Genomic DNA, 25,651 nt, shown 5'->3' on the forward strand with positions numbered 1-25,651 from the left:
CTAATGTGTCAACAGGCCTTAGACATAGTTTCAGGCTTTTATTTTGAAAATTAAGCAAGAAAGATCACATTGCGTAAGTGGATAGGTGGGGGCTCTCAGAGTGAATTTTGCGCTACAGTAAAGCGGTAAAGCCATTTAGCAGACGCCATTGTTTCTCCCGGTTTTCTCCCGGTTTCTGTAGGTCCTATTGAAAAACCTACACTCCCGGTTGATATATTATCTAATATATTTTTTTACCTGATGACTGATTATAAAAAAACATTTGACATGTTTCTGTGGACATTATGGATATTATTTGGAATTTTCGTCTGCGTTGTCGTGACCGCTATTTCCTGTGGATTTCTGAACATAACGCGACAAATAAACTGAGGTATTTGGATATAAAAATAATCTTTATGGAACAAAAGGAACATTTGTTGTGTAACTGGGAGTCTCGTGAGTGAAAACATCCGAAGATCATCAAAGGTAAACAATTAATTTGATTGCTTTTCTGATTTTCGTGACCTAGCTACTTAATGCTTAGTGTACATAATGTTTTGTTATGCTATCGATAAACTTACACAAACGCTTGGATTGCTTTCGCTGTAAAGCATAATTTCAAAATCTGAGACGACACATGGATTAACAAAAGGCTAAACTGTGTTTTGCAATATTGCACTTGTGATTTCATGAATATGAATATGTTTTGTAATATTATTTGACTGTGGCGCTATGCTATTCAGCGGTTGCTGATGACAATTATCCTGCTTAAGGGATGGGTAGCGTCAAGAAGTTTTAACAAACCTCCAAACAAGCTTCAATGCCATACAACACTCCTTCCGTGACCTCCAACTGCTTTTAAATGGAAGTAAAAATAAATGCATGCTCTTCAACCTCTTGCTGCCCACACGCGCCCGCCCGACTAGCATCACTACTCTGGACGGTTATGATTTAGAATATGTCGACAACTACAAATACCTAGGTATCTGGTTAGACTGTAAACTCTCCTTCCAGACTCACATTAACCATCTCTAATCCAAAATTAAATCTAGAATTGGCTTCCTATTTCACAACAAAGCCTCCTTCACTCATGCTGCCAAACATACCCTCGTACAACTGACTATCATACCGATCCTTGACTTTGGCGATGTCATTTACAAAATAGCTTCCAACACTCTACTCAACAAACTGATGTAGTCTATCACAGTGCCATCCGTTTTGTCACCAAAGCCCCATATGCTACCCACCACTGCGACTTGTATGCTCTCATTGCATGGCCCTCGCTACATATTCGTCGCCAAACCCACTGGCTCCAGGTCATCTATAAGTCTTTGCTCGGCAAAGCCCCGCCTTATCTCAGCTCACTAGTCACCATAGCAACACTCGTAGCACGCCCTCCAGCAGGTATATTTCACTGGTCATCCCCAAAGCCAACACTTCTTTGGCCGCCTTTCCTTCCAGTTCCTTCCAGTTCTCTGCTGCCAATGACTGGAACGAATTGCAAAAATACTTATATCTTCCTCAGCTGTCATAGCAGCTTACCGATCACTGTGCCTGTACACAGCCAATCTGTAAATAGCACACCCAACTACCTCATCCCCATATTGTTATTTATCTTGCTCTTTTGCACCCCAGTATCGCTACTTGCACATCATCATCTGCACATCTATCACTCAATTATAATTATTTCACCTCTATAGCATATTTATTGCCTTACCTCCCTACTCTTCTACATTCGCTCACACTCTACATACATTTTGCTGTTGTGTTATTGACTGTACGTTTGTTTATGTGTAACTCTGTGTTGTTGTTTTTGGCACACTGCTTTGCTTTATCTTGGCCAGGTCACAGTTGTAAATGAGAACTTGTACTCAACTGGCCTAGCTGGTTAAATAAAGGTGAAATAAAAACAAAAAATGTGGACTTTATATGGCGGTTGGCAACCAACTTTAAGATGCATTACCACAACCGACTGGAGTGTGGACCTCAGTTCATCTTTCAATCACCCACATGGGCATGTGCTTCTATAAACCAGCATCACAAATAGAACCAAGTTCTATTTTAGCAATTGGCTATGCAGACTCTCGCTGACGCGTGCGAGCAGTGTGGATGCAATGATTGAATAACATGTATGTGTACATTTATTTTGCAACGCCTGAGCACGCGTGTTCGGTCTGGTCAGCATGTTAGGCTGAAGGAACAGGGTTTGAAACAGCTGTTATTCCGTTGTTTGTGTTTCTGTGGTTTCCCTGTTTGTTTCTATACCTCCATGAAAGTTTCAGTGGTGTCTTGTAGAGCCTTGATCAAGCCCCATTACTTTCTCTCCCGTACACGACAAGCCAATCAAAAACTCTCCTAAACACAATCACAGCAGATCAGAGGAAGATGTAAAAAGACACACACACACACAGCCCTTGTTCCACGGCCTTCTGATTGATCATGTGTTAGTATATGTACTGTGAGGACTGGTGTTTAATGCTGCTAGCAGGCGGCCCCATTTCCACACAATAACTGGCATGTAATGATACAGAGGCCTACACATGCCAGCATGTACACAGTCAAATGTGTTAGTGTTTAAACTTAAAAAGATAAGTCAGGCCTACTCCATTGACTTCAAATGTTATGAATGAATGACACTTTCTGTGAGCTGAGTCTGACAGCCTGCAAACATGCTTGGTTCATACATGCCAATTACGTTGTAAACCTGTTTGTGAAAGTAAAGATACATCATCTGGTGAAGAAAAACATGTTATTTATCCCAAGAACTGGGTCAATATGAATCCTTTATGGAAGAACAGTTCCACAGGGAGACATAGTTGCCTCTGCCTTAAGTCTAACTTTTTGAATAACTATTTTAGAGACTGTTTATTGAAGTGCTTTAATGAAATCATTGAACATTGTTATGTTTTACACTGTTGTTCATTAGCCTATAAAACCGCAAATGCTTAATCGGGAAATAGAAAATCCTTGCTGTGCTTTCCTGCCTAAGCCTGCTATTATGGCTATTATTATGGCTAACTGGTGCCCAACAGAGAGCGATATATAGAGCGATATATAGAGGCTGTAAACACAGAACGGGAACAGTTAATTACATATGTCCAATCACCACATTAAAGAAATTGATATTCAGCTATTTGTGTGTCCAATACGAGGCAAAACATAATTTCCTGGAATTAAAATGCTCTGCCGTCTGAGTTAGACATAGTGGCAGTGCATCGTTTGTGACTGGCCTGGCCTGCATGGCTGGCTGCTCAGATCTGTTTTACATCTCCTATAACTCCACTGCTCTGCGACTGACCTCTACTTAGGACATTTGCATATAAGAAAAACCCAAAGAGCGTGTTGGGTGCTCTGCTAGTTATGGATCAAATGCATCAGAATCATCCCAGCTGCAGTGTCAGCTCCACACAGTTCTGTTGACAACACAGATGATTGGGACTTGAAAAGGGACTTGAAAAGACCAGTCTATAAATCAGCTGGAAGTGGACACTCTGAGAGGTCTCAATGTTTTTATAATGCAGATCTGGCAGTCAAGCATCAACCTGACAGAAGGCCTCTCAGTGCCTCACTCTCTGCCAAGTCGCCCTGACTCCACTCTGAACGTCAATCATGTAGAAACACCTGCAGCGACCCGGAAGAGAGGAGAGAGAGAGATGGGGGAGAGGTGAGTGTGTATATGTGAGAGAGCGAGAGAGAGAGAGAGAGAGAGAGAGAGAGAGAGAGAGAGAGAGAGGGAGATGGAGAAGGGGTGTTGAGCTGAGAGAGAGGAGAGAGAGAGAGAGAGAGAGAGAGAGAGAGAGAGAGAGAGAGAGAGAGAGAGAGAGAGATGGAGAAGGGGTGTTGAGCTGAGAGAGGAGAGACGAGAGAGAAAGGGAGAGAGAGAGAGAGAGTTGAGGTGAGAGAGAGGAGTGAGCGAGAAGTCCAAAAGAAGGGAAAGGAGAGGGGTGAGGGAGAGGGGGAGAGAGGTGTATGTGTGAGAGAGGGGGAGATAGCGAGCAAGCGAGAGAGAGCTGAGGTAGGACTCAGGTGATGAATAGGCTCTATGCAAATTGACAGCTAAACTAGAACAAATGAGGCCTGCTCCCGCCTCTCGGTAAATGTGAGACAATCAGCCATGTGTAGCTGGATCATTTCTTTTTTTTGACACACGGCACACTAGATGACCTGTCAGTCCGGGTGAAAAACGACAGTAAATAAAAGTCTGGCCCTGGGTCCAGCTCCACCACTTACAGAGACGGGGAAAGAAGGAGGGATAGTGAGTGAGGGAAGGACTGAGAGGTGAATAAATATAAAGACCAAGAGAAAGTAGGGGCACTGAGGCTGTGGAAGTAGTATATCAGTAGTGTGGGGGAACATTAGTGCAAATGAAGGAAAGGAGAGGAGGAGAGGAAGAGCCATTAGAAGTGTTGAGATGCAGCCGAACAGGAGTTGACTGATGAGAGGAGAACCAAGGTCAGGGGGAGAGATGGACATGACTATATTAACATTATCCCTAGTGTGTGTGTGTGTGTGTGTGTGTGTGTGTGTGTGTGTGTGTGTGTGTGTGTGTGTGTGTGTGTGTGTGTGTGTGTGTGTGTGTGTGTGTGTGTGTGTGTGTGTGTGTGTGTGTGTGCGCATGACTGTGAGTGTGTTAATGTAAGCCATCCATTCTGGGATAAAACACTGACCCACTGAGAATAGATACTCAGCTCTACCTCTCTCTCTCTGGAGGAGGCTATTGGTACAGGACTATGACAGTGATTCACCAGTGTTAAATCAGCATAGTAGATCCCAGCTCTCAAGACCTCCCCTTGAGATGTCCATGGTGTTGCTGTGTGTGTGAGTGTGTGTGTACGTGTATGTGCATGTCTGTTAAGGGCAGCCAGTTCAATGTGCCTCCGTTCATTCTCAGAGCCTCGCAGCCAGGATGAAAGGTACAGTCAGGGGGATTTCTCAACTGACATTTTGCTGGGGAGAAAGCCATTCCCCCTCCAATAAAGTAACCACCTTTTCTACATAACTAAATGAAATACGATCAGAGTTGTAAGGATGCCTGCAGCATCTGGGCTACATTACCCTGTGACAAGATTAAGAGTGTCGCTGGGCTCCAAGGCTGTGTGTGTGTGTGTGTGTGTGTGTGTGTGTGTGTGTGTGTGTGTGTGTGTGTGTGTGTGTGTGTGTGTGTGTGTGTGTGTGTGTGTGTGTGTGTGTGTGTGTGTGTGTGTGTGTGTGTGTGTGTGTGTGTGTGTGTGGACATGTGTAACTATACTTGTGGGGACCAGAAGCTCCCTCAAGAATAGTAAACAAACAACAAATTGGACCAACTGGGGACATTTCATTGGTCCCCACAGGGTCAAATGCTATTTCTAGGGGGTTTAGGGTTAAGGTTAGAATTAGTGTTACGGTTAGGCATAAGGTTAGGGTTAGGGAAAGGGTACGTATTAGGTTTAGGGGTTAAGCAAAATAGGATTTTGAATGGGACTGGATTGTATGTCCCCACAAGATTAGCTGCACAAGACTGTGTGTGTGTGTGTGTGTGTGTGTGCGTGTGTGTGTAGGGATGGATGGATGGAAACTATGGCTGAACCCATTTAGTCAACTGGTCGATTGTTTGGTCGATAGGCTGTTGGTCGACAAATATTATTTTTTATCAAGCAGTAGGAAATATATATACACTACCATTCAAAAGTTTGGGGTCACTTAGAAATGCCCAGTTCTTGAAAGAAAATCTATTTTTTTGTCCATTAAAATAACATCAAATTGATCCGAAATACAGTGTAGACATTGTGAATGTTGTAAATTACTATTGTAGCTGGAAATGGTTGATTTTTAATGGAATATCTACATAGGAGTACAGACTCCCATTAGTACAGACTCCCAGACTCCCATTACAGGCTCAAAATGTCCAGAAACAAATACCTTTCTTCTGAAACTCATCAGTCTATTCTTGTTCTGAGAAATGAAGGCTATTCCATGCGAGTAATTGCCAAGAAACTGAAGATCTGTGTACTACTCCCTTCACAGAACAGCGCAAACTGACTCTAACCAGAATAGAAAGAGGAGTGGGAGGCCCCGGTGCACAACTGAGCAAGAGGACAAGTACATTAGAGTGTATACCATAATTTCCGGACTATAAGCCGCTACTTTATTCCCACGCTTTGAACCTCGTGGTTTATACAATGACGTGGCTAATTTATGGATTTTTCCCGTTTTCACAAGATTCATGCCTCCATAAAACTGAGCACCGTCACATAATGTGACGTAAATCGAGCGCGCTCAAACTTCCCATCATTCTGATTACGGTAGTAATTTTGTCACCCTCATCATGGCAAAGACACGGAGAAATGCATATGATGCAGCTTTCAAGTTGAAGGCGATCGATCTTGCTGTTGGAAAAGGAAATAGAGCTGCTGTACGGGAGCTTGGCCTTAATGAGTCGATGATAAGACGTTGGAAACAGCAGCGTGAGGAACTGACCGGTAGGCTTATAGACATGTGCGGCTTATTTATGTACAAAATACATATTTTTTTATAATTCAGTGGGTGCGGTTTATATTCAGGTGCGCTTAATAGTCCAGCAATTACGGTAGAGAAACACACGCCTTACCAATCAACTGGCAGCTTCATTAAACGTCAACATTGAAGAGGCGACTCCGGGATAATGGCCTTCTAGGCAGAGTTTCTCTGTCCTTTGTCTGCGTTATTTTGCACATCTTAATATTTCCTTTTTATTGGCTAGTCTGAGATATTACTTTTTCTTTGCAACTATGCCTAGATGGCCAGCATCCCGAAGTCGCCTCTTCACTGTTGACGTTGAGACTGGTGTTTTGCGGGTACTATTTAATGAAGCTGCAAGTTGAGGACTTTTTCTCAAAACAGAACATTTGTACCTTTTTATTAAGTAATTTCTTGGCTACAGAGCATTACTAACCCCTCTGTGGCTCCTGGAGCAGCGGATCACTACGGGTTTGGCTAATCTAAAAAGCAGTCTGAAATTAGAGAGGCATCTCCATTAGTTACTGTAGAACCTGACAAAAGGCAGCCTGCTTCTAAGAGAAACAGTGAATCAGCAAAAGTTTAAACTTAGGCCTGGGCAATATGTTGAATGAATTAGATTCATTCTAATGCCTATTTTGATTAACGTGGTTTTTAAAACGTTTTTATATGCTGCTTGTTCATGTTGTCTTTTTGGTCTAGTCTCCTACGCTCCTTCCCATTTATACCACAGATTGGTACAGTGTATTTGGAAAAGTACTCAGACCCCTTTCCCTTTTTCCACAATTTGTTACATTACAGCCTTATACTAAAATTGATAAAATCATTTTTGCCCTCATCAATCGACACAAAATACCTCAAAATGACAAAGTGAAAACAGGGGGTTAGACGTTTTTGCAAATTCATAAAAAAACTTTAAACCTGAAATACCTTATTTAGATAAGTATTCAAACCCTTTGCTATGAGACTCAACATTTTGCTCGGGCGCATCCTGTTTCCATTGATCATCCTTGAGATGTTTCTACAACTTGGTTGGAGTCCACCTGCGGTAAATTCAATTGATTGGACATTGATTGGCACACATCTATCTATATAAGGTCTCACAGTTGACAGTGCATGTCTGAGCAAAAAACAAGCCATGAGGTTGATGGAATTGTCCTCAGAGCTCCGAGACAGGATTGTGTCGAGGCACAGATCTGGGGAAGGGTACCAAAAATGTCCTGCAGCATTGAAGGTCCCCAAGAACACAGTGGCCTCCATCATTCTAAAATGGAAGAAGTTTGAAACCACCAAGATTCTTCCTAGAGCTGGCCGCCCGGCCAAACTGAGCAATCGGAGGAGAAGGGCCTTGGTCAGGGAGGTGGCCAAGAACCCGATGGTCACTCTGAATGAGCTCCAGAGTTCCTCTGTGGAGATGGGAGAACCTTCCAGAAGGACAACCATCTCTCCAGCACTCCACCAACCAGGCCTTTATGCTGGAGTGGCCAGATGGAAGCCACTCCTCAGTAAAAGGCACATGACAGCCCGCTTGGAGTTTGCCAAAAGGAACCTAAAGATGAGAAACAAGATTCTCTGGTCTGATGAAACCAAGATTGAACTCTTTGGCCTGAATGCCAAGTGTCACGTCTGGAGGAAACCTGGCACCATCCCTACGGTGAAGCACAGTGGTGGCAGCATCATGCTGTGGTTATGTTTTTCAGCAGCAGGAACTGGGAGACAAGTCAGGATCAAGGAAAAGATGAAAGGAGCAAAGTACAGAGAGACCCTTGATGAAAACCTGCTCAGGACCTAAAATTGTGGCGAAGGTTCACCTTCCAACAGGACAACGACACTAAGCACACAGCCAAGACAACCCAGGAGTCGCTTCGGGAATGTCCTTGAGTGGCCCAGCCAGAACCCAGACTTGAACCTGATCGAACATCTCTGGAGAGACCTGAAAATAGCTTTGCAGCGACTCTCCCCATCCAGGCTGACAGAGCTTGAGACGATCTGCAGAGAAGAATGGGAGAAACCCCCCAAATACAGGTGTGCCAAACTTGTAGCGTTATACCCAAGAAGACTCAAGGCTGTAATCACTGCCAAATGTGTTTCAACAAAGTACTGAGTAAAGGTTCTGAATACTTATGTTAACGTGATATTTTCATTAATTTTTTTTTATAAATATGCAAAAACGCTTTGTCATTATGGGTTATTGTGTTTAGATTGCTGAGGAAAAAAACAATTTCATCCATTTTAGAATAAGGCTGTAATGTAACAAAATGTGGAAAAAGTCAAGGGGGGTCTGAATACTTTCCAAATGCACTGCATATAATGACGAGATGATCATGTCTCTGCCCAAACAATGGGAGTTGTTGTCCCAAAAGGTGGGAAGACAGGCGACAAGCTTAGGTCCAAATTAAGCCTATAGAAATGCATTGGCTTTATTTTGGACAGATTTTGGCGAGAGTGAAACCACTCGCTATTTGCGTTTGATCACTGGTCCAACAGAATCAGTCATATGAACAACGAAACACAATGAGCCATTAATTTACTGTAATAGAGGAGAAGTTAACCTTTCGAATGAAATGGCTCAACTGCTCAAATTGTGCACAGAGCAAACACTCCTAAAATGGGAGTATCAATTGATAAATATTGATTCTGGGAAAATTCTTGCTCAGTTTGGTACCACGTCACACTAGTAGCATTTAGCCAAATACTATTATGCTAGCTAGTCTGTGTTTTATAAATGTGCAATAAGAATAAAACACAATTATATAAGGAATTGGCAACTCATTCTCATTCTGAGAAATAAGGAAGGTGTCTTGATCTCAACATCTGAACAAAGTGGGCAGGCTAACATGTTTTTCAAACAGTTGGAGACATAAAGAAGGGTGTGTTTACAGCAATTCTACTGTTTTGCCTTGTTAGCTAGCAAATAGATCGAAGTAGGCTAAACTTGAAATATAAAGATTCCTATAAAGATTAGCTGGCTACTCACTAGCACGTGGGCTTGTGTTTTGGAGATGACTGCTAGAAGAAGTTAGTCATTATTAGTGAATGTGCATTATGTATGGTTCTGGTTACATTTGGAACAAAAAGGGTATTTTCATAGACAGACTTGAAAGGCAGATGATTGACTCATTAGCTTATGCTGACTGTTTGAAATGCAGTGTATTTGACCATCAATTGTACAACAAAGCTTATTTAGGGAAAACATAAAACATTTTAGATATGATTTTTTTAGGCCATATCGCCCAGCTAAAGTTTCCCTCCTGATGAGGGGTGGGGTGGGGGGGAATAACTTGCTCAATGGAGGAGGGATTGAGGGAAAGAAATAGAGAGAGGGAGACTGTCAGGGAGAAATGCTGAGGAAGCGAAAGAGATTAAGGGAGAAAAAGAGAGTGTAGGAGAGAGAGAAAGGAAGGTTGGGAGGGGGGGGTCTGGTTTGATTTAGAGCTGTCAGTCTCTCTGGGAAACAAGTGCAGGGGTCTGACTATGTCTTGGCTGTTTCCACACTCTGGGTCAGTGCTGCTGAGGACACATTGCTGCTGCCGATAGTGAGAGTACACACACACACACACACAAACTCGGTGTGTGAGAGGCTCTTTGGGGAGAATAGAGAGAGGGCAGACACAGCATGCCCACTAACAGAAAGACTGTCCAGAGAGAACAGATGGGAGAGGAACCCTCAGCTGAGCCTTTTGCATATCTAACTGCTCTACACCAATGACTGTATAGCCCCACAGCCCCTCTGTGTGAGTAAAGTGTCTGGTACAACACTAGGCTAGCTAGCGATCACTCATCCCCACAGCAATACTCCCTAAGGCCCAACAGTTTAGCCACACTGATGAAAGTTTCCATTAAAGCAACTGAGCTATTCATACACAGCACTGGTGGTCGGTGCCGTTTAAGATTAGGGAGCATGGCCTTATTATTGAGCATGGCCTTATTATTGATTACACCATAATGGATGACTGTCATTCATATTCCATTCACCCAGCTCAATGTAACATTAATAGGTTTAGGCTACTACATGATACTTCAATTTGCCCCAAACCCGTCATGACCCAAATGAAAGTTTGTAGTGTAGGTGCACAGGTCATAAACAGTTCATTTAGACCCGCTGTTTATTTGAAACAGGCCTTTATTTGCTGAATGTGTGCTAAGGCTAGCTTGTTCAAACAGAAATTGGCATCCTGTAGTACTAACTCAAAAAAGTTCTAGGACACTGTAAAGTCCATGGAGAATGAGAGCACCTCCTCCCAGCTGCCCACTGCTCTGAGGCTCGGAAACACTGTCACCACCGATAAATCCACTATAATTGAGAATTTCAATAAGCATTTCTCTACGGCTGGCCATGCTTTCCACCTAACTGCCCCTACCCCGGTCAACTGCCCGGCACCCTCCACAGCAACCTGCCAAAGCCCCCACCATTTCTCCTTTACCCAAATCCAGAAAGCTGATGTTCTGAAAGAGCTGCAAAATCTGGACCCCTACAAATCAGCCGGGCTAGACAATCTGGACCCTCTATTTTTAAAATGATCTGCCAAAATTGATGCAACCCCTATTACTAGCCTGTTCAACCTCTCTTTCGTATCGTCTGAGATTCCCAAAGATTGGAAAGCTGCCACGGTCATCCCCCTCTTCAAAGGGGGTGACACTCTAGACCCAAACTGCTACAGACTTATATCTATCCTAGGTCCTAAGGTCTTCGAAAGCAAAGTTAACAAACAGATTACCGACCATACCTTAAACGCTATGCAATCTGGTTTCAGAGCTGGTCATGGGTGCACCTCAGCCACGCTCAAGGTCCTAAATGACATCATAACAGCCATCGATAAGAGACATTACTGTGCAGACGTATTCATTGACCTGGCCAAGGCTTTCGACCCTGTAAATCACCACATTCTTATTGGCAGACTCGACAGTCTTGGTTTCTCAAATGATTGCCTCGCCTGGTTTACCAACTACTTCTCTGATAAAGTTCAGTGTGTCAAATCGGAGGGCCTGTTGTCCGGACCTCTGGCAGTCTCTATGGGGGTGCCACAGGGTTCTCTCCTCGGACCGACTCTCTTCTCTGTAAACATCAATGATGTTGCTCTTGCTGCCGGTGATTCTCTGGTACACCTCTACGCAGACGACACCATTCTGTATACTTCTGGCCCCTCTTTGGACACTGTGTTAGCTAACCTCCAGACGAGCTTCAATGCCATACAACTCTCCTTCCGTGGCCTCCAACTGCTCTTAAACACAAGTAAAACTAAATGCATGCTATTCAACAGATCACTGCCCGCACCTGCTCGCCAGTCCAGCATCACTACTCTGGACGGCTCTGACTTACGTGGACAACTACAAATACCTAGGTGTCTGGTTAGACTGTAAACTCTCCTTCCAGACTCACATTAAGCATCTCCAATCCAAAATTAAATCTAGATTTGGCTTCCTATATCGCAACAAAGCATCCTTCACTCATGCTACCAAACATACCCTTGTAAAACTCACTATCCTACCGATCCTCGACTTCGGCGATGTCATCTATAAAATAGCCTCCAACACTCTAGTCAACAAACTGGATCCAGTCTATCACAGTGCCATTCGTTTTGTCACCAAAGCCCCATACCCTACCCACCATTGCGACCTGTACGCTCTCGTTGGTTGGCCCTCGCTTCATACTCATCGCCAAACCCACTGGCTACAGGTTATCTACAAGTCTCTGCTAGGTAAAGCCCCACCTTATCTCAGCTCACTGGTCACCATAGCAGCACCCACTCGTACCACACGCTCCAGCAGGTATATCTCACTGGTCACCCCCAAAGCCAATTCCTCCTTTGGTCGTCTTTCCTTTAGGTTCTCTGATGCCAATGACTGGAACGAACTGCAAAAATCTCTGAAGCTGGAGACTCATATCTCACTCACTAGCTTTACGCACCAGCTGTCAGAGCAGCTCACAGATCACTGCACCTGTACATAGCCCATCTGTAACAGCCCATATATCTACCTACCTCCTCCCCATACAGTATTTATTTATTTATCTTGCTCCTTTGCACCCCAGTATCTCTACCTGCACATTCATCTTCTGCACATCTATCACTCCAGTGTTTAATTGCTATATTGTAATTACTTTGCCACGGGGGCCTGTTTATTGCCTTAACTCCCTTATCTTAACTCATTTGCACTCGGTGTATATAGATGTTTTGTTTTCTTTTGTTCTACTGTATTATTGACTCTGTTTTGTTTATTCCATGTGTAACTCTGTGTTGTTGTATTTGTCGAATTGCTATGCTTTATCCTGGTCAGGTCGCAGTTGCAAATGAGAACTTGTTCTCAACTAGCCTACTTGGTTAAATAAAGGTGAAATATTTTTTTTTTAAATAAAATATTAAAAGGGTCAGGTGACTATTTGAGACTGCATTTAATTACAATTTTACAGGAGCTACTATAATTAACACACTAGTAATAGGGATGTGACACATGTTACATTTTTTCTTCATGTTTAAACAGTCATTTTTTTACTGTTAAAAGTACAAAAAAGATAATAAAATGACGTGAATTCACAATTCAGATATGATCCTGCGTATGACCGCTAGGGGGCAGTTCAATCTACCACAGTCCTGGCTACCTTCCAGACACTGCTCACCTTACACCTGTTCCCCACCCACTCAGCAATGATCGTATTAATGTTGAATTAGGTTCTCTGTTATTTGCCTCTCCTCCATGTTTTCAGTTGTCAGTACATGGGACTTTGACTGTAGATCCTGCCACATACCTCTTGTGTCTGAGCCATTGAATTGCGACTCTTCTTTGTCTCTATACTGAAGCTTAGCTTGTTTGATTGCTTTGCGGAGGGAATAGCTACACTGTTTGTATTCGGCCATGTTTCCGGTCACCTTGTCCTGATTAAAAGCAGTTGTTCACGCTTTCAGTTTTGCGCAAATTCTGCCATCAATCCACAGTTTCTGGGTTGGGAATGTTTTAATAGACGCTGTGGGTACGACATCGCCGATGCACTTGCTAATAAACCCGCTCACTGAATCAGCGTATTCATCAATGTTGTTGTTCGCCGCAATGCGGAACATATCCCAGTCCACGTGATCGAAGCAATCTTGATGCATGGAATCTGATTGGTCGGACCAGCGTTGAACAGACCTGAGCGCGGGAGCTTCCTGTTTTAGTTTCTGTCTATAGGCTGGCAGAAACAAAATGGAGTCGTGGTCAGCTTTTCTGAAAGGAGGGCGGGGGAGGGCCTTATAAGCGTTGCGGAAGATAGAATAACAATGATCTAGGGTTTTGCCAGCCCTGGTTGCACAATCGATATGCTGATAGAATTTAGGGAGCCTTATTTTCAGATTAGCCTTGTTAAAATCCCCAGCTACTATAAATGCAGCCTCGGGATATGTGGTTTCCAGTTTACATAAGAGTCAAATAAAGTTTGTTCAGGGCCATCGATGTGACTGCTTGGGGGGGATATATACGGTAGTGATTATAATTGAAGAGAATTCTCTAGGTAGATAATGCGGTCGGCATTTGATTGTGAGGAATTCTAAGTCAGATGAACAGAAGGACTTCCTGTATGTTGTTCCTGTATGTTGTTATGTTCACACCACGTCTCGGTAATCATAAGGCATACCTTTCCTCCCTTCTTCTTACCAGAAAGATGCTTGTTTCTGTCGGCGCGATGCGTGAAGAAACCAGCTGGCTCTACCGACTCCGACAGCGTGTCTCGAGTGAGCCATGTTTCCATGAAACAAAGAACGTTACAATCTCTGATGTCTCTCTGGAAGGCTACCCTTCCACCAATTTTGTCTACCTTGTTGTCAAGAGACTGGACATTGGCGAGTAGTATGCTCGGGAGCGGTGCGCGATGTGCTCGTCTACGGAGCCTGACCAGAAAGAAGACCGCTCCGTCTGCCCCTTCTGGGGTGTCATTGTTTTGGGTCGCCGGCTGGGATCCAATCCATTGTCCTGGGTGGTGGGCAAAACAGGGGATACGCTTCGGGAAAGTCGTATTCCTGGTCGTAATGTTGGTGAGTTGACGTTGCTCTTATATCCAATAGTTCCTCCCGACTGTATGTAATAAAACCTAAGATTACCTGGGGTAACAATGTAAGAAATAACACATAAAAAAAACTAAATAGTGCATAGTTCCTAGGAACGCGAAGCGAGGCGGCCATCTCTGTCGGCGCCTCGTAAGGGCTTGTTATAGCTTCACAGAGCAGCAGTAGCATCACATTAAGACTTTAACACTCAGCAAAAGCAGCATCCCTGCCTCAGAGAACAGGACAGAACATTAATGGAGCAAGGGTTGATTATTTTGACCAGCGCCTGAGTCCCATCTCATTACTGTCAATCAAACAAACACAGGTAAATAATAAAATGGCTTCCCAGACTATTTGCATTGCCCTTCCCCCTCTCTTTTACATTGCTGCTACTCTCTGTTATTATCTATGCAGTCACTTTAATAACTCTTCCTACATGTACACTACCATTCAAAAGTTTGGGGTCACTTAGAAATGTCCTTGTTTTTGAAAGAAAAGCTCCTTTTTTGTCCATTAAAATAACATCAAATTGATCACAAATACAGTGTAGACATTGTTAATGTTGTAAATGACTATTGTAGCTGGAAACGGACGATTTTTTATGGAATATCTACATAGGCATACAGAGGCCCATTATCAGCAACCATCACTCCTTTGTTCCAATTGCACATTGTGTTAGCTAATCCAAATGTATCACTTTAAAAGGCTAATTCATCATTAGAAAAACCTTTTGCAATTATGCAACTATGTTATGTTGTACTGATATAAGAAGCAATACAACTGGCCTTCTTTAAACTAGTTGAGTATCTGGAGCATCAGCATTTATGGGTTCAATTACAGGCTCAAAATGTTCAGAAACAAAGACCTTTCTTCTGAAAGTCGTCAGTCTACTCTTGTTCTGAGACATGAAGGCTATTCCATGTGAGAAATTGCCAAGAAACTGAAGATCTCGTACAACGCTGTGTACTACTCCCTTCACAAAACAGCGCAAACTGACTCTAACAATAATAGAAAGAGGAGTGGGAGGCCCCGGTGCACAACTGAGCAAGAGGACAAGTACATTAAAGTGTCTAGTTTGAGAAACGTCAACAGTGAAGCGGCGACTCGGGGATGCTGGCCATCTAGGCAGAGTTGCAAAGAAAAAGTAATATTTCATACTGGCCAATAAAAAAAGGATTAAGATGGGCTAAGAACACAGACTCTGGACAGAGGCCTAGAAGGCCAGCAGCCCGGAGTCGCCTCTTCACAGTTGACGTTGAGACTGGTGTTTTGCGGGTACTATTTAATGAAGCCGCCAGTTGAGGACTTCTGAGGCGTCAGCTTATTTGAGCTGTTCTCGTTATAATATGGACTTGTTTTTTTTACCAAATAGGGCTATCTTCTGTATACCAGTCTTACCTTATCTCAAAAGCATTGAGGAAAAATATTCCTCAAAATGTGCTTTTAAAAAATCACACCTGCAAATTGAAATTCACTCCAGGTAACTACTTCATGAAACTGGTTGAGAGAATGCCAAGAGTGTGCAACGCTGTCATCAAGGCAAAGGGTGGCTACTTTGCGGATGACTCAAAACTATACATGTCAGTGTCACCAGCAAAGCACCCTCACACATCACAACTCCTCCTCCATGCTTTACGGTGGGAACCACACATGCAGAGGTCATCCGTTCACCTACCCTGCGTCTCACAAAGACACAGCAGTTGGAATCCAAAATCTCTAACTTGGAATCATCAAACCAAAGGACAGACTTCCACTGGTCTAATGTCCATTGCTCGTGTTTCTTGGCCCAAGCAAGTGTCTTCTTATTGGTGTCCTTTAGTAGTGGTTCCTTTGCAGCAAATCAACCACGAAGGCCATATTCAGGCAGTCTCTGAACAGTTGATGTTGAGATGTGTCTGTCACTTGAACTCTGTGAAGCATTTATTGCACTGCCATTTCTGAGGCTGGTCACTCTAATGAACTTATCCTCTGCAGCAGAGGTAACTCTGGGTCGTTCTTTCCTGTGGCGTTCCTCATGAGAGCCAGTTTCATCATAGTGCTTGATGGTTTTTGCGGCTGCAATTGAAGAAACTTTAAAAGTTCTATACATTTTCTGGATTGAGTAACCTTCATGTCTTAAAGTAATGATGGACTGTCGTTTCTCTTTGCTTATTTGAGCTGTCCACATAGACTTTGTATTTTACCAAATAGAGCTATGTTCTGTATACAACCCTTACCTTGACACAACACAACCGATTGGCTCAAACGCAGAAGGAAAGAAATTCCACAAATTAACAAGGCACACCTGTTACTTGAAATGCATTCCAGGTGACTACCTCATGAAGCTGGTTGAGGATCCAGGTGTGTCCAAACTTTTGAATGGTACTGTATGTAAATATATCATAGGCAACATTACTATACATTTATAACTTGCTTATAAATGATAGCACATGTGACACATTTTTAAAAAAACTAGGTGTATGTCGCATGTCACTACTTCTCAGGAAAGGCATTTGAACATATATTTTATCAAAATGTGTTTCTGGACCGAAATACTTTCTAGAAAATGTGAACTTTAATGTGCCTTAATAATAAACCGGTATGCCATCTGTAAATATGAATAAAATGGTTAAATTACGAGCCTAGTTGGTTTAACGGAAAAAGTCAGGAACCTTCCTCCTAGCTATGATTGGCTGAGATAATGGATGGGCTGGACATGCCGAGAGATGAGTTTGGATTGGTCTGCAATGTAGCAGGCTTCTGTCTATAACATGAGCTGCTCAGTATATGTAGATAATCCTTGATAGCAAATACAGCTTTTTTTAAAGATATAAACGTAAGCCATGGAGAACCATAAAAGTGTTGCTACTGATCTCAACAACATTGGTGCCCAGAATTTAGCAGGCGATATTGACAAAGATCAGTGAGAAAAAGTTGTGATGGACTACTTTCTGCACACGGTCAGTGTGAACCAGAGTGACTTGACACAACAACGAGGCAAACAAAAAAGCAATTTTCCCACACAACATCTCTCCTTCTCACTATCACGCATTAGTTTAGCTTCCCCACCCGCCATTTGTTTAAAGACCCGACGGAGCTCATTGCCTTGTTGAATTATGCAGAAACGGGCAGCGTGGGGGTCATGTAATTGATTCTGTTGGAAAGGGGAGATACTGTGCTTTACAATGGTATTGACATTACAGTTGATCTGGAAGTATTACGTTTTTGGGGCGCTAAAATAAGGTAAATTGTACGGACCAAGACGATGTACAAAAGTGAGTGAGTTTACGTTAGCTACGTTTTCAGATATTATACGTTTCTAATTTTTTCAGAAAGTCGTGTTCTTTGCAGGTTAAAGCATTCTGTTAGCCAGCTAGTAAACGTTAGCTTGCTGGCTCGCTAGCTAATGTTACGTGTATGATCTGTGTAGTAATATTATTTGTATCTCAGAAATCCATTTGCACTGCTAGTTATAGCCTAATGTTAGCTAGCTTTAGCTACCTCAAGATTCATACCACAGCATTTCATGTGGCTAGCTATGACAATCAGTTTGTATTACTAGTAGTTCATTGTTTAGCTAGCTAGTTAGCTAGCTCCACTTTCTCCAAAGACTCCACTTTGCCAGATGATTTCATTTTTATTTAACTAGGCAAGTCAGTTAAGAACAAATTCTTATTTACAATGAAGTCTTCCCAGGGAACAGTGGGTAAACTGCCTTGTTCAGGGGCAGAACAACAGATTTTTAGCTTGTCAGCTCAGGGATTTGATCTAGCAACCTTTCGTTTACTGGCCCAACGCTCTAACCACTAGGTGACCGGCCGCCCCATAACCCATCCCAAGTTAGCCAGGAGTGTCTGGGGTTGATTACGGTCATCTATTGTAGTATTTCATGAACATGTGTACTTGTCTAGACAATAGTGAACCATCCACTCAGCTATGTGGCTGGGGGGTGGTTATAGCATTTCTTTCCCATGACCCATCAATTTAGAGAAGTGTGTCTGGTTGGGGTGTGCCGACATGACCATACTCATATTCATAATCGTATCTGTAAATTGACAGTTGATATTTGGATCGGATGATACTCATGATCAGTGGTGTGTTTTCATGGACGCCAAGGGAAGCTAGCCCCCCAAATTTGTATTTTTTAAACAAACATGTCAAATACTTTATTTAGTCTCTCTATGTTTTCACAATTTTCCTTCAATTCGCAAGAGCCTGATTGTATCTCAACGGAGAAAGCATCCAAGCGAGTGAAACAGCGCCCCTCTGTCTCTGTATGTATAGGCTATCTATCTGATTCTGTCCTGTCATAAAGAGTATGACATTGTTGAATGCAAGGGAAGCCAGCGAGCATTTGACATCCCTCAATAAAAAAAGTATAAAAGAATAGCCAATCAGCACTGAGCTAAACTGAGTGAGCTCAGTTTTGACGCACCCAAAAGAAATCCATAAACTTTGATTTTATTTGATATAGTGTGGTTATGACGGTAATGTGAAGAACATCATGACCTGCACAAAAGTCAGATTAGGATATAGGCCAAGGACTAGATAAAGGGTATTTTTACCTGGAGACTTGTCTTATTGTAGGCTACTACTTTAACCCCTTTTAGTCTTAAAAACTTTGGTTGTTTACTACAATATCTAACTCACTCTGTTTTGCAGATGGCCACATATGTGAATCCTTAAAGAGATGGGTGGGGCTAAGGCTTAAGAGGGTGTGAACGATGCTGAATAGGTGTAGACGAAAAGCTCTCCAGTAGGTGTACCAAAACATTTAAGGTCCATTTTCTCAAAAGGCGGGTTACAAGTGCAGTGTATGATATACCATTTTGTAGCTCTGAGTCTCTACTTTTATCCAATGTAAAAAACACAATTTCAATTTTACTACATTCGACCGAATCGAGGCAGTCGGTCAAATATGGATAAACTGATGATGATGTTTCAAAGGGCACCAGAGCATCATCTAGACAGCAGAATTAGAAGCTAGTCATAGTCAATTGATGTATTCTGGCGCAGTGGAGCTCTCTTCTCATCCTTGGTCTGTCTCTAATAATTTCCTTCTGCTGGTCTATCAGAGCACCGTCAATTAACCCAGCTAAAGCAGACTAATGAGAAATGAATCCCTTTAAGACACTGCAAAGGTCTCTTCTCCTCTGAAGAGCTGCAGTTCCAGTACTGAGGCTATACAGGGAGAGAAGTTAAGATGTAGAGCCTGATTCTCTTCCCCTTCTACTATTTATCTCCCAGCACAGATTTCTCATAATGCTCTGGTGTAAATCATTCATATAAAATTTCATTTAATACTCAGAGAAGAATGGATTATTTGAAATATGGGCTCTCTGCAAAAGTGTGTGTGTGGATGACTCGTATGTGTGTGTGTGTCAGTGACAGCACAGTTTTGCGGGGCTCCCCACAAGGTCCGAGCAAGGCCCCCTCATAATATGTATTCAAATGTTGAGGTTTCAAACAATTAAGTTTATGTTTTGAAAATGCATACTGCAACTAGCTCATTGCAAAGTGGTGTGTGACACACTGATGAAGCCTGCCTTCCGTTGAATATGTTTGCTGTTTGAGATGCTGTGGCAGCAGCTCTAGCGCTGTCTGACAGTTTTCCATTAAACGGCTCTGTATATGCATGCTATATGCATGATGAATAAGATAGGCCTACATAACGAATATACTGTACATACGTGCCCATTTAATTCCACTAAATTATGAAAATGAATTTATAGACCAATAAGCATGACCAATCAAATGTATTTCCATTGACTGGTATTTCATCAATTAATAGGCTAAAAAGCATTATTTCCCAATAGGATTTTTTCTTATTCCGGACAATTGGCCGTTCCTGGCTGTTCTATTTTTTATTGGTTACCAGGTATGGCAGTTCTTATAGGTGACACACACACTATCAACAACTTGCTTAGCAACCGCAATGACACATGAATCGGGGAAAAACCTGATGAACACTAATTTGCTGCTAGACTAGCGAGATAAGTTAACAATGAGACAAACCAACACAGTTACTTTACAACAAGCCTACATATTGACCTTTAAACTAATACCATACTGTTCAATACGAACAAAGTACACTATTTTTATTAGGAGTACACTGTACTTACACAGTAATAAGTACACCGCAATGTAAAAATGTGACTTGAAAGTTTAAAGTCCATACGAACAGTCTGTCCAGAGCTCGCATACCAGGCCCAGATGCCTGTTTCCGTCCTTTGTGTTGACCAGGCCTGTTTGAACTATTTTCACACAGTAAGAGGTAGAGCCTTTTCTGCTGCCAACAACAACAGCTGCTGATTTGCCCCGGCAGGGGTCCGCACTATGGGCAGGGGGTCTCGGCTTTCAAACAATTAATAGGATCATTTGCACCTTGCGTGTATGTGTGTGCGTGTGTGTGTGCGTGTATGTGTGTGCGTGTGTGTGTGTGTGTGTGAGTTGACTAGACAAGAGAACATCTGAGGAACAATGTCTAAAAATAACAAACAATGATACAAAGCCCCGTTGTGTGGTGGGAGTATGGAAGAACTCTCATCTCTCTGATATTCCACATATTTGAAAAACACAGATAAAAACTTTCTCCTGAGGAGAAGTGATATTCCATAGTAACCTTTCTTGAGATAAAACTCAAACTGCACACACACTTGCAGGAACTTGTAAGCCAGGGCCATGAGCAAATATTGACCCTATAACCTTTGCTTGTACTGGTTAAACAGTAATGACATAGTGTACCTTCACCAAACAGACAGAATTATCAGGATATACAACTGTAGAAATTCAACAGGACATAAAACAAGTAAATGGTCACAAGACAAGAAACACAGGATGGTGGTGAATATTGAAATCAATATTTTAAGATGAACATAGGCTAACGATCAGACAATATAAGTCCAACGAAGAGCACGAGACCGCGAAACGTTTCTATAAAGCATTTCCACCCCATTGCCTCACTTCAAAAAGCGCCATCCCTGATCACCGTCCGACCGCATGGACCACATGAGAACAAGAAAAAGAGGCCCGTACAATTTCAGGAGCCTATAAACCCGAGTAATATATTTAGCTTAACGAACCCGATTTAGTTCTGCAAAGCAGAGTCATTTGTCGATTGATTTGACACACTTTCTAGTGGTGTGGTTAAATTACCCTGGAGCCGGTACGCAGCCAGGCCACTCAGATAGGAACACTTTATACGCGCATCAGAGATGTGTTAATTTTCCAGGTACCAATGTTTTTGTGCGTCATGTAATTTCTGTGTTGTCTTCACACTTAACTTATCTTTTAACGACTGTCGGCCTCACACAATAGCTGAAAGGTAAACTTCTTCTTTCACGTTCTTCTTGTCATCAAATCCAGCCAGATTTATCGCATGGCCTAGCCTACCTACATGGGCATTATGGCATTGTTTCGCAATGGAACATCAGTAACCGAGATTGGTGACTAGTTTGTTTGGATGAAGGGCATAACTAACCCGTATTCTTCTCATAGCAGCCACGATCTCCACTCTGCTGTTCGGCCGCGCCACGTCCAGACTGCCGATGTACTGGTTAGGAACAAAACAGAAAGCAATTATATAAATGTTACCATATTTGTTTTTACTACTGCGATATTCAAACAACAATATTAACAACATTAACGTGGGAAAAGTAGAAGGGGGATTAGCCCAGGATATAGCCTAGGCTGATACTTAGCAAACCTTATTAAGCAAAATCCAACATTGGTTTGTCAAAAGTTAATGATATTTTAGCAAATAATATCAATACAATAACATATACAAACAACTCACCTTGGCTTCGAAGTTGATCCCATGTTGGAATGCTTCCTCGTTATGCAATGGAATTCTCAAATCATGGCCATCGTCAACAAGATTGTACTTTGTTTTCGCTGGCATGACTGCCGAATTTCCGTTTTCGCAACACACGGAAAGGAATTTAACGTTACTTGTTAATCCAAAACGCTGCCAGACAAAAATCAGGAGTCCCAAATTCCTTAATCCCAGTGGTCCATCGTAGCAACTGAACTCGTCCCACACCTGTGTGTCACACTAGTATATCCAGTGGGCTAGGTGAAACGAACGTTAACTTTGTATCTATTGCTCACGCAAGTAGGCTGGCTTCCCGTTCTGATAAAAAAACAATCGTCGCTCTCTTGCGAATCAACTCACTTCCAAAAATAAGTAGCCCAAGGTTACTTCCAACAACGTAAAAGCATTTATAACCAAAAACACTATACACAATAGTCCAAAATTGTGCTTTTCTGGTCTTGCCGAATTTCCCCTGCCGAACTTCACTACAGCGCCATGACCTGCCTCTTCACTCTCTCCCACGGATTCTCAAGGCAGATCGGGATTGGAGGAATCTGGGAATTCCACCTGTTTTCATTGGAACAGAGTTACATCATGGAATAGTAGGAGGGAGAAACGCTCGAACTCAGCCCCAGGAAAGCCGTGAATGTCAACTAGCAGTTTAACCTGAAGGAATTGTTGCTCTTTCGGTCCAACTTTCCTAAAAACCTATGTAGTTACATGGTAGTGATTAATGAGTTACGTAGGCATGTAGGCGGCTACAGTGTAGACCTACTTGCAGTGTTGGTGCACACTTTGGGGCGGCAGGGTAGCCTAGTGGTTATAGCTAATACAATAAAGGTTTAACAAATAATACAAACTGTAGGCCTACGTATAACTGTTATAACACCCGTTTGAAGTTTGTATAAAATTAAAACACATTGTTATGCTTATGCATTGCATTACTAAACCAACTCAAACTAAGTGTTTGTAAATTCTCCCTCACCCAACAATGTTTTAGATCAGGTATATTTATTAGACGTTAAATTATGATTATGTAGAATAGTGGTGTTGTTTAGGCAGGTATAAGATAGCAATGGATAAACAGCTGCTTGAGATTTAGAAAGAGCAAGACTACCTACTAGTGGTCACCTAAGCTAATGACTGTAATAAGGCACTTATTATGCAATGCAGGCAATATTCTGTATATCATGCTCTGTACATGAAGTGCATGAATGCTGCTTGGTGTTGTATAATGCAGAGTCCACCTGTGTCAGCTGCACTGCAACTTACAGTAAGAAGCAGTGCTCTGCTCCTCAAGGTGTCTCAGATGTGTGGGGAATTGGAGCAGCACTAATTCACATTCTCAACACTTCACTGGCAGAGGCTAAAAGCTGTCACTGTACTGACTAACTTGTCTGAGGCTGCATCTCAATAGTCTTAAGTGGCTTCATCTCCTCATCTCATTAATCATCAGCATGTTGTCCCAAGCAGTGAAATAGATCATTGCAGTAAAGGCGTAAATCTAAAGTCTAAAGTCGATTCCTCTCCTGGGTGAAAATCATATGGATAATTTAGGGATGCCTTGGGCCATCTGTTATCACATATCCTGTGCTTTCAGGTCAGTGTGGATGAAGGAAAGGAGAGAAAGCAACTTTAGACTATTCGAAGCAGCCCAAGTCTCACTAGCCCTCTCTTGAAAGAACATCATGGATAATCTCCCTTTAGTCTTTGGTCTCCATTTCCATCTGTGTGTGCTCAATACTGTGCTGGCTTTGAAAGCATACTATGCTCCCAACATCAAGTGGATTTTGGACATCAGTCATTATGCTTCCTGATTCTTTAGAAGAGGGATCTCTGATTCTGCCGTCACTGACCATTTCTGCGAGTAGGCTACTGCTGCTGATTATCCGCAACAATTATTCCTACCTCAGGTGGTTCTACATTTTCTAGTGCATCTAAAATGGCTATGAAGTAATAACCTTGTGATCATTTACCGTATTTAATGTGCTGTGATACACGTAGTGTTTTAATTAGTGTGTTTACCTGTGCAGGCTGAGGATGTCTTCGGTCCGTTAATAGCCCCTGCTGCTGCTATGAGCTCCATTCCACACACACACACACATACCCACACAGCTAGACCCGTTTTTTAAAAATCTGAATTAATCATGGCATTTCTTTAAGAATGTGGGGCAAGTGACACAAGCAGGGGATGGACGACTCCCCAGAGACAAGCATAGAGAGGGAGAAGAGGAGGAGAGAGAAAGAGAAAATAATAATACAATTATTGTGCCATTTCCCAATCTCATGTTCACAAAAAAACAGACAAGAGTTTAGAATAATGTTACATTTCATTTGCTGCTTTCCAAATCCCAAGGACATTGTACATGGGAAAGATGAGAGAGAGACAGAAAGAGAGAGAGAGAGAGAGAGAGAAACACAGAAAGAGAAGTGGCAAAACTGGTTTCAATGAGGGGAAGCTGGAGATTTACTGAGTTAACTGGGTGGATGAAGAGAGTGTAAAACATCCAATATAGACAGTCAAAAGGCAAAATTGTCAAAAAATATTTTAACAGATGGTTATTGCCATGGCCCGGTATGCAGGAAGAACATTAACTTTATGCAGTTAGAAGAAACACAGAGACTCATCCACACCACATTACTCTCTGGTCCTGCAGATGATTAACCTGGGGTGCTTTTATGCAGTGACTTCCTTGTTTGCATGCAGTACATCACTTGGAGAGCTGGAAGTGTCTTTGTGTGCAATAATATAAAGCTTTTGAATATAGATGCAGAAAGGATTTGAGCAATGACGTGTCTTTCACATTGTTAATTAACTCCAAAGATGAGCGACCATTCAAGCACATATTCCATCCTGCTATCTGAGAAACATAGACACTCTTTTTCTCTCTCTGTCTCTCGCTCTTCTTTTTGCTCTCTCTCTCGTCTCCTTACTCTGATGTAATGAATGAGAAGCTCTTGTTCAAGGTTCACATTGTGGGTGTAATATTACTTGCTCCCATAGGGGCACAAGAACTGCAGAGATTAACACAAGTCAGCACTCAGTACAGAGACAGACTGATGACATGATGACAAATGGAAGGTATCATTAAGGCATTAGTCTAAATTCCTTCTCTCTTTCTCTCCCTCTCTCGCTCTCTCTCTCAATATTTTTTAACGCACCATTTAAGCTACTCTGCCTTTCTCATCTGCTCACTTGGATCTACACACAGAGAAAGAGGGGTCCACAGGGTATGTATGAATAGACGTTTTCAGTTAGGCCTGCATGTACAGCACTACAAGATGGAGTCTCTCCACAGGAGATCTAAGGCCGTGATCATTGTTATGTATTTTTTGTAATTCTGTGTGGGCATCATTCTAAACTCTGTCTTTTCCTCCAACTGCAACCTAC

At 42.4% G+C, this 25,651-nt stretch overlaps 1 protein-coding gene across 1 annotated transcript in view; it reads right to left on the minus strand.

The window, feature by feature from the left end:
- The window catches only part of LOC118383824 (carboxyl-terminal PDZ ligand of neuronal nitric oxide synthase protein), a 202,789-nt gene extending 179,889 nt beyond the window's left edge, over positions 1–22,900 (minus strand). The window contains exons 1-2 of the mRNA XM_052460573.1: positions 22,243–22,900; positions 21,928–21,999 (exon numbers count right to left, since the gene is read on the minus strand). Coding sequence (XP_052316533.1) covers positions 21,928–21,999; positions 22,243–22,347 — 177 coding nt within the window. The 5' untranslated portion in view covers positions 22,348–22,900. The remainder of the gene's footprint in view (positions 1–21,927; positions 22,000–22,242) is intronic.
- Between the last annotated feature and the right edge of the window lie 2,751 nt (positions 22,901–25,651).

The sequence above is a fragment of the Oncorhynchus keta genome, chromosome 1 (assembly GCF_023373465.1).
Source record: "Oncorhynchus keta strain PuntledgeMale-10-30-2019 chromosome 1, Oket_V2, whole genome shotgun sequence".
NCBI classification, from domain to species: Eukaryota; Metazoa; Chordata; class Actinopteri; order Salmoniformes; family Salmonidae; genus Oncorhynchus; species Oncorhynchus keta.